General features: G+C 41.6%; 1 protein-coding gene across 5 annotated transcripts in view; it reads left to right on the top strand.

Moving 5' to 3' along the window:
• USP34 (ubiquitin specific peptidase 34) overlaps positions 1-13694 on the top strand; it is a 110199-nt gene extending 96505 nt beyond the window's left edge. For 3 of the 5 annotated variants that reach the window (XM_057382559.1, XM_057382567.1, XM_057382550.1), the window contains exons 67-81: positions 227-374; positions 1352-1986; positions 3019-3176; positions 4009-4087; positions 6297-6423; positions 6768-6875; positions 7846-7950; positions 8075-8199; positions 9201-9353; positions 10273-10396; positions 11100-11179; positions 11744-11884; positions 12011-12157; positions 12594-12753; positions 13037-13694. In XM_057382559.1, the coding sequence (XP_057238542.1) occupies positions 227-374; positions 1352-1986; positions 3019-3176; positions 4009-4087; positions 6297-6423; positions 6768-6875; positions 7846-7950; positions 8075-8199; positions 9201-9353; positions 10273-10396; positions 11100-11179; positions 11744-11884; positions 12011-12157; positions 12594-12753; positions 13037-13647 (2901 nt within the window). In that variant the 3' untranslated portion in view covers positions 13648-13694. The remainder of the gene's footprint in view (positions 1-226; positions 375-1351; positions 1987-3018; positions 3177-4008; positions 4088-6296; positions 6424-6767; positions 6876-7845; positions 7951-8074; positions 8200-9200; positions 9354-10272; positions 10397-11099; positions 11180-11743; positions 11885-12010; positions 12158-12593; positions 12754-13036) is intronic. The other 2 variants (XM_057382575.1, XM_057382583.1) reach the window with 2 other exon arrangements.
• The last annotated feature ends 1974 nt before the right edge of the window (positions 13695-15668 follow it).

The following is a 15668-nucleotide window of genomic DNA, read 5'->3' as shown; positions in this document are numbered from 1 at the left end:
GGACTTAAACTGAACTTTCAAAAGCTCTGAACAAGGTTCAGAAGCACAAACCAGTGAAATTTAATAAGGGTGTTCTTTGTGTGCAGAGCAGCTCAGTCTTGAAGGTGCTTTGAAAGCCCCAAGTGATTTTAAAAAGAAATGTTGAAAGCTATTTTAGGGATCTTTAATACATCAGTGCATATTAGGAAGTTTAATTATTCCTTTTGATTTTTGTACTCTTCTTTAGGTCATCGAGTACAACCCATCGCAGTGCCTGGATTGGCTGGCTGTGCAAACACCTCGGAACAAGCTCGCTCACAGTTGGGTCCTGCAGAACATGGAAAACTGGGTGGAACGTTTTCTCCTGGCACACAACTACCCTCGAGTGAGAACTTGTAAGTGAATTTTAATTGAAGAAAATTAGTCACCTGTTGCAGCAAGTTACATGCTCCTGTGTTTGTCTTTTCTTCCTTTTCCWATTGTTTTAGAATTGCTGGGGTTTAAAAAATCTTAGTAAACTGTGGTGCGTCATTCAGATGTGTTACCAGTTTTGATGGTTCAGTTTTTTTCTGTTTTCATTTGATAACTTTAATGATACATTGATAGGTTCTTTATCTTAAGTAGTTAATCTACAAGGTCCAGGAAAACCTAAAGAGGGGAAAGAGGTAATTCCAGAGGTTTTCCAGTGTCCCTCACATAGTTGTACAATAGGTAAGAGTAGTACATGTTGTTCTTTCACAGTAATCTTGAGCTGAGTCATTTGAACTTGTGGATCAAGGAGGAGCCACCTGTGCTTTCTCTCAAATTCCAGAGTGTCCTGGGTCTCTGGTTTGTTCTGCCAGGAATGACACTGTCACATTGCCAGAGAACATTTTCAGCCTTTCCTGTGTCAATTTTTTTACAAAGGAGATTTCACAGTACAGGCCACTGAACTTTTAACACATTTCTATGGCTAAGATGGAGGGTCAGCTTTGCAATAGGCTTCAGTTGTAACCATTTCTAGAGAGGTAATGACCTCTTGATTGAGCAGTGGGCAGTTCAGTCATAGAAAACATCTGGGATGCATTTTGTAATGGGATGTGAGATTCCATTCTGTGGTGGGATGCACTGTGTCAGCACAGGGAGAACCAAGCAGCAGACAGGGATATTGGTGAAGGAGCCTGCAAGCACAGCTCAGCACCACTTCTAACATGCATTATACTACTCTTAGCCACTTGGATTTTTTTTCTACTATGAATATAGTAATACCAGCTTCTGTAAAATGCTTTGAAATCTGTAAATGGAACATGCAGTGCAATTTAATTGCTGTTTACATGGTTGTTAAGCAGATATGTCACTGCCAAAGGTGTAACAAATCTGTTTTTATTTGAAGCCGCAGCCTATCTCTTGGTGTCGCTTATTCCAAGCAATTCCTTCCGTCAGATGTTCCGATCGACCCGCTCTTTGCACATCCCCACACGGGACCTGCCCCTCAGCCCAGACACCACAGTAGTYCTGCACCAGGTCTACAACGTGCTCCTTGGCCTCCTCTCACGAGCCAAGCTCTACGTCGATGCTGCTGTTCACGGCACCACCAAACTCGTGCCCTACTTCAGTTTCATGACGTACTGTTTGATCTCCAAAACTGAGAAGCTCATGTTCTCCACTTACTTCATGGACTTGTGGAACCTCTTCCAGCCGAAGCTCTCGGAGCCGGCCATCGCCACCAACCACAACAAGCAGGCCCTGCTGTCCTTCTGGTACAACGTGTGCGTGGACTGTCCCGAGAACGTGCGCCTTATCGTGCAGAACCCCGTGGTGACCAAGAACATTGCCTTCAATTACATCCTCGCGGACCACGACGACCAGGATGTGGTGCTCTTCAACCGCGGGATGCTGCCCGCCTACTACGGCATCCTGCGCCTGTGCTGCGAGCAGTCCCCTGCCTTCACCAGGCAGCTGGCTTCTCACCAGAACATCCAGTGGGCCTTCAAGAACCTCACCCCTCACGCCAGTCAGTACCCAGGAGTAAGTGACCGACACCCAAACTACGCCATTCCATTGTTCCTGTTTCCACGCTCACCTGATGGCTGTTGTAACTTACTGTAGCCAGTGGTGAAAGTATTACACTGGGTTTCCTGGTAGAAATAATTAATGTGTTTAGATCCACTTACTCTACTTTGTGGGGGGTTGTTTTGGGTTTTCCTTGCTGCATGGCAGCTGCAGAGCTGCTGTTGTTTCCTGGAAGCAGACACTGTTCAGCCTCGTCATAAGGAACAAGGACTAACCTTTGATGGTGGCCTCTAGAAAGAGGGTTGCATTATAACACACAATGTTGGAGGAATGCCCAGTTTCTTCTTTGTTTTCTGTTTCTGGAATAGGGCCAAGATTTAGCCTGTTGCATTCCAGTGGAGGACAGCCTGGTGTTCCCTTGGGAACACCCACACACCTTTGGCAGAAYGCTGGGAGTTGTGCTGTCACTACACAACAGTGACACCTGCAGTAGAGAGCAGGTGCTGGTTCAAGTAGTCCATGTGTGATGGTCAAACAACAAAGAGGCTTACAAAAGCTGGAAGAGACAAAGGGCTTGAGTTTGAATGATTACAAAGTGAAGCTTTGGGATCTTTAGGGGTGTGCAGGGACAGAAAGAATGCAAAGTTTCCTGTCAGTGTGGAGAGAAGGAGGATCCATGGAATCTTCCAYGTTGAACTTCTGGCCAGATCAGCCCACAGAGAAATTTTTATGCTCTGACAGGCCTATTGCTCTCCTTGCTGGCATCTCCCCTCAGAAGTCTCAGTTTGTCTTGCAAGGGACCTGAGTTACTCCACTGTATTTAGTGTTTCCCAGGCAGGTTTTAGCACAAGCAGCTTTCCGAATGTTTGATCCCGGGGATGGGGATTGCAGATTGCTTTGCACATATATGGGTGTATGTACATATGTGTGACAGTGAGCTGTGCTCTTAGGAAGCATCAAAACATCTAATTTTATAACTTTGAAATGAGAACTAAACCATGACATACTGAGAGAGCTGACTCTAACAAGTATTTCTGTGTCTTTTAGGCAGTAGAAGAGCTGTTTAACCTCATGCAGCTGTTTGTAGCTCAGAGGCCAGACATGAGAGARGAAGAGATAGAAGACATAAAGCAATTCAAGAAAACCACCATAAGCTGTTACCTGCGCTGCTTGGACGGACGGTCTTGTTGGACGACTCTCATAAGGTACAGCCCTGTGCTCCTCCAGCATCTCAGCTGAAATTCCATGCTCAGCCTCTCACCATGAGCAAAGCTGTAATTCCAGCTGCTGTTCTTGGCAGTTGTTACTTTGGAGCAGAAATGTGATATAGAAATTGTGCCTGGGGTATGGTTTTATTGTATCGTGTCTTCAAAGAGTTTTTAATTTCTGGTCTGAGGGAGTACTGCTGAACGTGCTGCTTGGGCATTCTCAATAGAACTATAAATTGCCTGTGCATGTAGGTCAGGTCTGTGGTTTTGAATGGAGCTGTTGATGCACTGAAACCCTAGTGGAAAGACAAACTCTGTTACCTGGAGGGGCTACATGTATTCACCTGTCACAAAGCACAGCTACATTGTCCCAAATAATCTTTCTGTTGTGAGAAATCATTTATTAGCATATCCTTTCCCTTTCCCTTTCCCTTTCCCTTTCCTTCCCTTGTTGGCATAAAATGTTCTGATAAAAATGTTTTCAAACATTTAAAAGGCCAAACATATGCTTGTCTGAATCTATTTAAATGTATCATTTAAGAAACATAAACTTCAGTCTTTCAAAGTACATTGTTTTGCACATTTTTGCTTGGGTTGTATAGGAAATACTTCTGTAAAGGTTATTTATAAATTACTTTTCATAACATGAAGTCAACAGCAGGGGCATTTTTAAATTAAAAAGTTGGGGGGTTAATGGTGAGAAGAATGATATTATTTTAGGGCTTCTTTGTTCTTCTGTGATTATTTTCCAAAATAACAGCATGAACGTAACAATTTTAAGGTTGGGAATGCAATTTTCAGTATTCTAAATGTTTGTATTTTTTTCTAGTGCCTTCAGAATATTATTAGAATCTGATGAAGACAGACTTCTTGTTGTATTCAATAGAGGATTGATTCTGATGACTGAGGTAATTACATTGTTATTTAATTATAGCAAACATCTCACCTTGGTACTTCCCCTGTCAGCTTTAATAAGATTTCTTTTTACTACTAAAAAGATCAGGAAATTGTTTGTCTGCTTCTCAGGACAGAAGAAAAACCACCAACACATCATGCTGAGAGGAATAAATTCATGCTTTTTTGGTGTCATTCTCTTTATTGCAGATAATTGGGAATGAATGGCTGAGTGCAGTCAGACAACTGTTACTGGTTAAAAAGCAGAAATAACTTTAGGATACTCAGCTGCATTTGTGGTTAATATTTCTGACTCTTCCTTGAGGCCCTCCTGAGGCAGTTCTCCCCTTCTTGGCATTTGTACTTCAGTTTGCAAGGAGTGATCTGAAAACACATGAACTCAATTTCTTCCTGATAAAACTAAACTTAAAATGTATTTCTGAGAACAYTGAATGTATTCAAGTTGTAAATGGGCATTTGGTCCATGAGGCCAGACCAGAGTTAGTTCAAAATTGAAAAGAAAAATAATGAAATAATGCATCTCTGAAATGGATACAGTTGGAATGTCAGCCCCTGCCTTCAGCAGCTTCACTCTACAGATCCACATGTCCTGATGAGTGGAATATCCTGGACTCCATTCAGCACTTCCATTATTGAGGTGATGGATGAGAACCTGTGTTTATTAAAAACAGTGGCGGTGCACCACAGGGAAGGATCCCTTTGAGAACAAGAATAAAAATCTGCATGTGTTRGAGAAAAACAAGATTCAGTTCATTCTTGGCACATGTAGAACAATGTATTCAGGAGAGATATTAAACTGGTAAAATCCATGGTGCAAGACAGGTGGCTCAGAGGTATTTGTGGGTGTACAGAAAATATAATTTTGGAATAGGCTGCTGCAGGAGGGGGCAGCCAACACAACTGGAAGTCATCAGGAGGCCTTGGAGCAAACATCTGTCAGAGATATTTAGTCTGCCTGTAGGCACACGAGTGATGCTTTGTGATTGATTCCAGTCCCRTTTTTATATGGTTTATGTAAAAAATTCTCTTAACTCTTTTTATGTCGCTGTTTAGCATTTTCTGGGAAAAAGTGTGGTAGAAGGAGCTGGAATTACAGAAACAGTGCAGTGCTATTTGAAAATTGAGTTTTCAGGAGCTTGTTATAAATATAAGCCTATAGATTAATTAACTGTAGTTAATTACTTAAGAATAGCTCTTCCTCTTTGTTATGAAAATGCCTCCATCCAATAAACTGGTTGTAAAAAGTCAGGAACTGAGCTCTAAGGTTATCCATAYGTGAAGCACAAGTAGATTAAGATATATAGAGATGTATGAAATGAATTTGTTTGGCTTAGTTAGCCCTCATCCAAACTAAAAATGGATAATTAAGTTTATGAAGAGTGTGTAATATAAAATGAATTTATCCTKTGTGAAACATTGCTAGAAATCAGATAAAACTACAGCTGGAGGTTAYCTGGCCTTATGTTTTCATTTGTTGGCTGGARAAGTTTTGCCTGGTGACAAATAACWGCTTTAAGAGTTGTCACATCCAGAAAAGTTTTCTGCTTAGGGGTGGCTGTATCTTTTATCTTCACTGTGATATAAAAAGGGCATGGCGAGGGTTTGTGTCCTAGGGACTGAGGCTACTGTTTCTTTATCTTTCCAATACCGCAGCAGATTAAATAYCTTTTCTTACATCCTGTGCTAGAATTTTTGCAGTTAGGAAATGAGTTGCTTTTCCTTTCCAATATTTCTATAAATCACAGATGCCCAGAAGGTATAAAAGGAGACGTAATTCATCTGATGTACGACCGTATGTCCTTCAGCAGCATTTTGAAAAATGACTGGCATCTGTCTTAATCCTATCTTTTTTTCCCCCAAATTAATATATCTCTGTCTGTCTTTGTACACCTCTGGTATTGCTTTGTCTGCTGGTACAGAAAGTTTGGGATTACAAGGATATAAATCCTGTGTCTCAAATGAAACTTTGTTCAATGGGATATGAATAAAGGTGTGAAAACTTGGTAATTATTTTGAACTGGTAACACAAAGCTTTTACCTTGGAAACAAATGAACTTTGTGATTAYATCCAACACCATATATTTATTTGAGCATAAAATATCTTGTTTGAGCATAAAATAATGTATCTGCAGGATAAAAAGAGTAATACTAAYAAGTACCTYAGTTTGGCAAAGTTGTGKCATTTTTTTTTCTTCTTCCCAGTCCTTTAACACATTGCACATGATGTACCATGAGGCCACAGCTTGCCATGTGACTGGAGACCTGGTAGAGCTTCTGTCAATTTTCCTCTCGGTTCTAAAGTCCACACGTCCATAYCTGCAAAGAAAAGGTTTGATTATAATTCTTGAAAGGATTATGCCTCTTGTCTGTTAATCAGTTTTTCTCACCCAAACCCTAGTGTTTTGTCTTGATTATTACCTGTGTTTAAAAACTTGCTGTACAATAGATATATGGCTATTAATAGATATTAAGTTGTTAGTTAATTACTGACTTAATATGAAACTAGATTCCATAAATTTAATAATAGTAGACCAATGTGATATAACAGTTTCCTAGATAGACTAAGATCATGCTAGAGGAAAAAGGGATTGCTCAGCAGTAAAATTCTGTGCTTTATTTAACGAGCTTTTGAGCCATCAGCTAAGCAGCCTCCTGGGATGTTTGCATTTGCAGATGTGAAGCAAGCTCTCATTCAGTGGCAGGAGCGGATTGAATTTGCCCATAAGCTCTTAACTCTGCTCAATTCCTACAGTCCTCCCGAGCTTAGAAACGCCTGCATTGGTAAGTCCTGGCCATGCAGAACCTGTCCTGCACAGKGACCTGCTGTGAGATGGAAATGCCACTTATGCAAGTGCACTGCTACAAACTGTGGAGGTCGGGGTTGTTGGTGCAATACTGTCAGTGCATTGGTACTGATGTTCTTACTCCAAAGAGTTCTGGATTTGTCAGGTTTCCTTSAACATTCCTGTGTTCACTTAAGGCACACAGACTGGGGGCACAAAAATCAGCTGTCACTTTGTGAGAACAGTTTGCCACCTGATAAGGGTGTCAGTGAGTTTAGAGTCAAATCCCAAATCTTACAYTAAAATTTGAACATGAACTAAAGCTCCCCTCAGAAGGGAGCATGGAGACCAAGTTACAGAAAAAGCTTTTTCTGATAGGTTTTATGGTCCATTACTGTAAAGTATAGTAGTGGAAGTAAAGCTTAAGTAGCTTGTAGAAAGGAATAGATTTGCTTTTTAARGTGTAGACATAGATATTCTATACAAATGTCTCTTTTGCATTAGCAGAGCTGTTTCAGAAATGTCCAGGCTTTTCTAGTTTAGGCTTTTTTAATATTTAATGGATTGCTGATAAAGGCCTAGTACTGTGTCCAAAGTACCTTTTTTTGTGTGATTTGTGTGCATTTCCCCCTATTTGGAGTATTTTCTCGCTGTCCTCCTGACTGCTGCTGGTTGCCATTTTCCAGGCATCAAASCTGCTCTGTTAAAGAAGAAGCAAAGAGGGTAATTTTACTGAGGTTCTCCTTTCTCCAAGCTGGCCCCTCCCTGGTGGTTGCTGCACCACTGAGCAAGGTCTCACCCAGTGGCAGAGGTGAAGGGAATTGGGATGGAGTCAGGGGTGTTGCTCACAGCAGAGCTGCAGCAAAAGGGATATGAGACAGAGTTTGCAAATGCATGAGCCTTAAGTTGTACTGTTTGCTGTTAAGAAATAACAATTTGTAATAGCAAAAACAACTTTTTGTTTGTAGATGTCCTCAAGGAGCTTGTACTTTTAAGTCCTCATGATTTCCTACATACTCTGGTTCCATTTCTACAGCACAATCATTGTACATACCACCACAGTAATATCCCAAGTAGGTATTTCAGTGATTGTATTTTGAAGTTCTCTTACACTRTTATTACTCTATCGTGTTCCTTGCTGATGTCAAATATTGACCTTTTTAATATATCCCTATTTTATCCGAACTTACACTACAGTGTCTCTTGGACCTTATTTTCCATGTCGTGAAAATTTGAAATTAATAGGGGGGAAAAGCAATATTCGTCCTCCGCGTCCCGAACTCAACATGTGCCTCTTGCCCACCATGGTGGAAGCCAGCAAGGTATGTAAACAAGGGGTCCTATAAAAAATTGTTCCTCTGCCGTTTTCCCATTTTTATAAAAGTATTCTAAGAATCCAGTAGCTCAATGCATTTACCTTTTCTTTGTAAACAAAGCGTAATTCTTCTTCAAGATGTGTTGTCCTCATATACTCCATTCTAGATGTGCACTCTGGAAGCACCATTTCCCTGCCCTTGGTGATACACAGCTTCATATTCCAGACACCATAAGGGTTTGGGCCTTGTGTTAGGAAAAAAACCTATAGCACACATTTTGGTAATTTTGCAGTCTGTCTGTGGCATTTATAAAGGAAATTGAGGCACCGCTTAGGGTTTGTCCAGATGGGTTTCACACTATTAAGGTTTATTGCCAGACAGCCAAGTAGACCCCACAGGTTCCGTTAGAGTCCGTTCAGCTGGGACTGAGGTGTAATCTCCTGTTTGTTTGGGTAAAATCCAGGGCCTGAAATGTCATACAGGGCTTTTTAAGTTTTTTCCCATTTCCCTTCTGTGGGCTTCCTGATGGGATGCCAGCTTTGGTGGGGCTACTCTATAGTGACTTGCCACATCCCGTTGTTACAGCTGCAGCAAGGGTGGGATTCAGCTCACGTCACTTTGCCTATCTAAAAGGTCAGCATCCAGCTCTGACTAACCACAGTTACCCAGGGAAGGAGAGAAAGAGTTCCCCTCCTTCCTGTCCCAGGCACCTGAGTCTGGATGAGGCAACTCCCTCTCCATTGAGTGCAGYGAACAGCAGTGACTAGATTTTAGATAGCTAAAGTCAGGTCAGGTGAATCCCACCTGAAAAGGAATATGTATGGACAATCATTTGAAGCAGGAGAACTGGTTACTTGCTGTACGGTAACTGTGGTTCTTCAAGATGCTTTGTCCACACAGATTCTGTGCTCCTCCTGCTGTGCTAATTCCGAGTMCTGTCCTAGGGGATTCTTACGGGTGAAGGAATTGAGTGGTGGTTGAAGCCGCCATACCCCTTGTGCCCTCAGGTACAGTGGTCGCAAGGACACACTGGGTGCAGGCACAGCCCCAGTGGACACAGCTATTCAGAAAGAATCCAATCTCCTGCACATGGGGCCTATGTGCACGTAGATGGGAATCTGTGTGGGCAACACATTTCGAAGAAGCACGGTTACTGTAGGGTAAGTAACCCTTCTTTTTTAAAGCTTTCAGAACGATGCTGTGTCTATTTGTGCACCATCAAAYTGACTGTGTAATCCCAAGTGTTTGAAAAAATGTTAGAGAGCCGTAAACTGTCTGTAGTGGGTTTCCCCATCATGTATCCAGAGGTAACAGATGTGACACTACATAAAGTAAATATTTGGACTTCAGAAGTTGTCATATTACATGACACAGTATTTTACCCTTTATATCAAATTCCTAATACATTACTAAAAAGCAGAGTATTTTTAAATCTCTAGAACCATATCCACAGTCACATTGCCCTGTGGTTTTGCATGCTTGTTTTTCATTCAGTTGCTTTGTATAAGGTTGCATTTGTTTGCTTTAGTTTTAGAGGTGTCCTCTTGGCTCTCTGCTCTACAGGAGCTGATGCCATTTTAAGCTTATATGTGTCCAAAATACATTAAAATATTGATATATATGTATCACTGGGTTTGAGACCTTCCTAAAAATTCCTGACCTCTGAAGCTTAGTCTTGAGGAAAATTCCGATTTCTACAGATCCTGATAAATTACGATTTAAAAAGCAGTCGTGTATATGTATATTTAGGTGTCTGTATGTGATACAAAGTTACTGCATTCTTTCTTTGTCCTCTTTGACTTACGATATTTGCACAGCTTTGCACCTTGTCGGTGTTGGCTCAGAACCCTCCAGTAAAAAAAAAGATTTTCCTGGCAGGGAATTGCATTTGCCWTCCCTCCTCCCATCACACCCTGGTGCTTGCCAAGGGCTGGCTGAGGAGGCACCTGGAGATTCCCAGTGTTTTCCTCTAGTACAGGATGAAACATTGCAGGGCAAGTAACAGGAAGGGAGATGCTTAGGGAATCYGGGTGCTGTCTGTGGCTTTGTAGGTTAAATGAGGCTCTCTTAAATCTTCAGGGCAAAGACGATGTGTACGACAGGATGCTGCTGGACTATTTCTTCTCCTACCACCAGTTCATCCACCTCCTGTGTCGAGTTGCAATCAACTGTGAAAAGTTTACTGAAACTCTAGTTAAAATGAGTAAGTATCGAGGTGGAATAGCCAAAGGAATTTTCTTTCTGCCATAACTTCGAGTGCTTCTCCATTAAGTTTTATATTTGAGTTCTTTAGAAAAAGCAGAGCTTGTGGAACTTGTTGTGTTTGGATATTACTTTTGTCCACAAGACTGYTACCTGTACATAAGATAGTGTAGCCTTACCCATGACTGGCATGATTCAAGCCTGTCCAGAAAGGAACTGAGGTAACCACTGAGAATTCAGTCTTGTTGTGCACTTAAAGCTTAATACAGGACTCACYAAGGCTTTTTTTTGGGTGGCTGGCTGGCAGTTTAAATGGCTTTGGATCAGATCCAGAATTCTCAGCATCTCATTAATGGCAGTTAATTGACAATATTTACATTTTTGTGTTTCCATACAAACCGGAGGGCAAGTTCCTCTGTGTGCACAGACCTGAGTGTCACACCAATAATCTTGTCAAAAAAGCAATGACAGAATGTTCTTTTATTCCCTAAATCACCCTTCTGCATGTTGTTTGTCACACTTTCCCAGTGTATTTGTTAAATGGCTTGTAAAACCTGACAGACACTACATCTTTCTGGTCATACAAAATACTTGGAATGTGATCCTATAAAATGATAAAGCCCCTTGGCGCTGCTTTTCTGYGGAATTCCCCTGTCTCCCATGAAATTCTCCCACACTGAACTTCTTCCCTCATGCTGCTGCAGGTGTCCTGGTTGCTTATGAAGGTTTGCCGCTTCACCTTGCGCTGTTCCCCAAGCTCTGGACTGAGCTTTGCCAGACTCAGGTAAGAGTCAGCTTGAAAACCAACAGAATGGAAACACAGGCAAAACACACTGAATGTGGCACAGAGATCCCAGAATTGTAACTAGTGGGTAGTGTATAATAAAATACCTGTTTATGTTGCTGTCATCTGATAAAATCTGCTAAATCAAATATCAAAAACTGAAATTGTATTTACTCCCTGTACACCCTGCAAAAGCTTAACAYRGCAGCTCCCCACAGGWGCACTGGTGGAATGCTGGRTGTGCAGAAAGCACCTGCCTCTGAAATTCCAGCTTTGTAGCTGGCAGAAACACTGGGATGATGAAGGAAMAATAGGAGATGTCAGAGTCTGGGTATCAATGCAGAGGACCCTGTGGTTGGCTCCCAGATCAGGACGCTCTGCCMTTTCCTGTAGATAACCTGGCCTTCCTGGGAAAGGAACTTCAKTACAGGAAAATGGGCAATAAGAATTGTCAGTAACTGATTTGTACAATTTACTGACACCTGATAGATATGAACTATTTCTCAGTGGGCCTGGCCTGCACATCCAGTGCTGACTTTGCCATCTTCTCTCTCTGTTTGCCAGTCTGTAATGTCCAAGAACTGTGTAAAGCTGCTCTGTGARGATCCAGTTTTTGCAGAATATATCAAATGTATTCTGATGGATGAAAGGACCTTTCTTAACAACAACATTGTCTACACCTTTCTGACCCATTTCCTTCTCAAGGTGCGTGGTYTTTCAGCACTAATTACTATTCCAAGGAATGCAGTCATTGATGCTGCTTCATTTGGGGATGCTTGTTTCACAGTTCCATTTTTTTGTGGCTTTTAAAAAACCCCTTTTTTTCCACAGGTGCAAGGGCAGGTGTTTTCTGAAGCAAACTGTGCCAACTTAATCAATACTTTAATTACAAATCTAATAAATCAGTATCAAAGCCTAGAATCTGACTTCAGCAACCATAGAGTCGAAATTTCCAAAGCAAGCTCTACATTAAATGGGGTGAGTCTTCCCTAAGCCATTCCAACGCTGGCCTCATTCAGGAGGCAGCTCATTTCCTACAGAAACTCTTCCAAGCCCTGTGCCAGGTGTCAGACACTCCCTGCCTCAGCTGGGCTCCTGGGGAGGGCATGGGAGGCTGGGAATATTAACCTGACTCTGGGGAGCAAAGTAATGCAAGTGCAGGGGTGTTAATGGTCAAGTGTTGTAACCCAGCAAGGTTTCGTATCTCAGCACAGTATTGTCACCTCCAGGTCAGATGTGTGTTAAGGTCAGCAAATGGTGAGTGGGGAATTTCACTGGAGTGAGTACCTCTTAGAATGGAGTATTTTGACTGTTCGTGACATGCTGAAGTACCTCCTTATTGCACAATCTCTGTGTGCAGGATTAATCAAACATCAGTTTGAAATGAGGCTTAAGTTTGCTTCTCTGTTTCCAGGACCTCCGAGCACTTGCCTTGTTGCTCTCAGTGCACACTCCCAAACAGCTCAACTCGGCCCTGATTCCAACTCTGCAAGAGCTTCTAAACAAATGTAGAGCTTGTCAACAACAGAGGAACTCATTACAAGAGCAAGAAGCCAAAGAAAGAAAAACTAAAGGTTTGGTGTTGCTCTAATGAATGTTTTACAAACTTGTATTGAATTAATGTAATACATATTTTATCACTGYAGGGTGGGCCATTCTTTGGCTCCAGTTCCACACAAGAAATACCATTTTATTCTGGAGCTAAAATTCATTAATTGCATGAATCTTCTGTAAGAAAATAAGTATTTCTTGAAATGCTGTTTAATGTTGAAACGGATGGGACCGTGAAAGGCGTGTTACTGGGCGGTACGGCAGGAACTGTGCCCGTTCCCTGAGTGAGTTTCCCTGTCCTTGCAGACGATGAAGGAGCTACTCCTGTGAAGAGGCGGCGGGTGAGCAGCGACGAGGAGCACACCGTGGACAGCTGCATCAGCGACATCAAAGCTGAGCCCCGCGAGGCGCTGACCCCCACCAGCACCTCGGACAACGAGACCAGGGACTCCTCCATCATYGACCCGGGCACGGAGCAGGATCCGCCCTCCCCCGAGAACAGCTCTGTCAAAGAGTACAGGATGGAAGTGCCCTCTTCGTTTTCCGAAGACATAATGTTGGCTGCGCGCTCACAGCACACGGAGGAGCAGCCGGGGAATGGGAAATTTGAAGAATGCAAAGAGTTCAAAGACCTGCAGACTTCCAAGGATTCCATGGGAGCGGAGGAGGACTCGGAGTTTCCTTCCACRTCGATTTCAGCGGTTTTATCTGACCTCGCAGACTTGCGTGGCTGCGATGGCCAAGCCTTACCATCCCAGGACCCCGAAACTAATTTATCCATCAGTTGTGGCCATTCCAGAGGACTTTTTAGTCATGTGCAGCAGCATGACATTTTAGACATCCTGTGCAGGACCATTGAGTCTACGATTCACGTGGTCACAAGGATATCCGGGAAAGGAAACCAAGCTGCTTCTTGACATTAGATGGAGCATGTCTGCTTTTAAGTCTTTTTTTTTTTTTTTTTTTTNAAAAATGCTGTTTGTATAAGTTTTGCTTATTTCTGTTTTGTGCTTCAGTTTGTCCAGTGCTCTCTGCTTGAATGGCAAGATAGATTTATATGCTTAATTCTTGGTCAGGCAGAACTCAAGATTATTTTTTTTAAATTTTATTTTATTTTGCATCTACCGTACACTTTCTTAAAGGGCAATCAGATAATGGCTATGTTTTATGTAATTAAGAGTTCACTGTAGTGGCTTTCATTTAATATGGCTGTCTGGGAGACAGGGCCTCCTGGCCCTGTATGATGTAATTTAAACTTATGGCATTTTTACTGTGTATAATATGGTGTCCTCTGTGCCAGTTTTGTACCTTATAATCGAGGCAGATTGCCTCAGATCGCTGTGGTTCTTATTATCAAAATTAAGTTTACTTGTATACTAAACAACCACAAGAAATTTGATTCTGTAAAGAATCCTCTTTAGCTGTGGCCTGGCAGTATATATATGGTGCTTTATTTAACAGAATACCTGTGGAGGAAATAAAGCACACTTGATGTAAAATTAATTGTTTTATTTTTATTGACATGATCAATTGCTACTCTGTGCACTTCATTAAACTGATTGTGATGACTTTTCATTTGTTTATAATATGTTGCTTCAGTCTTTGGATTTCTCAGCAAAGAACTTCGTAAGTGAAACAGCAACAGGGAAAAATGATGGTCAGATGTTCAGATTTGTGTAAATGTTGGTGCTTGTTTACTGTGCACAAAGGTCGTCACACATGGAGGGACTGGTGGCTGGTGTTGGAACATGAAGTGTTGTCAAAAGCCAGCGTACCTTGGCATCTCATTTCCCTTATTTTAACATCTCTTCTATYATTTTTCTCCTGCACCATTTGTAGACTTTTTTCCCTCTGCTCTGACTGTGCTCTCACTTTTTGACAGCTTCTGCACCCCTGAAATGCTGGAATGCCTTTATCATCTCTCCCATCATATTTCCCTGTTATTTCTGAGTAATACCAGTTTCCTATGTGACCTTTTGAACTGTCAATGCTACTGGTTTTAATATCTCATTAAACTCCATTTTCAGCTTMATTTTCCAGTTGCTCAGCTCATTTGTTGTTCTGTTGTCTCCATCTACCTTGGTCKTTTCTTTTTCAAAATTCTGTCATTCCATCTGCCATTTACTGTAGTTTTGCATCACTTGCTTCTCCTTGAGTCTGTGATGCTCTTGCTCCATTTGAACTCACTCTCAATGGTTTTAACCGTCTGTAATTAATTTGACTTTAAAGTTTACAGTTAATATTCCGATTTATTTAGCATTTTTATCTTGCATTTATAGACACTGTTGACACTGGTAAGTGCTTAGATTGGTCTCCTCATTATTCAGATATGAAACAATAATGGTTTTGTTCTCTTTAGTAATAATTGTATTACTTTTTCTGATCAGCTTCTCCCCAGACTGTAAATCCAAAGAAATCAACACCTTGTAGTCAAAACTACAGTCAGAATTCATCTGTCAAGGAGAACATTGGCCTGTGGATGGATCAAAACCTGAGATGCAGCAGCCATTGTAACCCTTTAGGTGAGTAGTTTGTTAATTAATTACTGAATTATTAAACCTCTGCAGCTGATGGTTGGTCTCTTGTCTGAGCTGGTGCCCTCTGCAGTCTTTACATCTCATGCAGGATGGGATCACATCAAAGTTGTGCCATTCAGGCCTTTGGGGTGTTTTTTTAGTTCATTTTAAGTAGACTAACTATAAAGCACACACAAATAGCGCACCATTAATCATGCCAGGATTACCAGAAATATGATTACTCTTACTGCTCTTCCCTTACATCACCTCCTAATTTCCCCCTTGAGTATTTCTGTGCTTTTTACAGAGAATTTTCTCCCAGTAGTTTTTTGAACAAAAGTAAACAGTACCCACACTAATGTATCTTACTTTTCCAGAGCCTGTTTCCAGGTGTTTGTCCTCTGTCTCCCTCACCTTKCATA

Source organism: Malurus melanocephalus, unplaced genomic scaffold (assembly GCF_030028575.1).
Source record: "Malurus melanocephalus ecotype Western Australia unplaced genomic scaffold, MMel_1.1 scaffold_13, whole genome shotgun sequence".
In the NCBI taxonomy this organism is placed as follows: domain Eukaryota; kingdom Metazoa; phylum Chordata; class Aves; order Passeriformes; family Maluridae; genus Malurus; species Malurus melanocephalus.
This window is presented reverse-complemented; position numbering and strand designations above follow the sequence as displayed.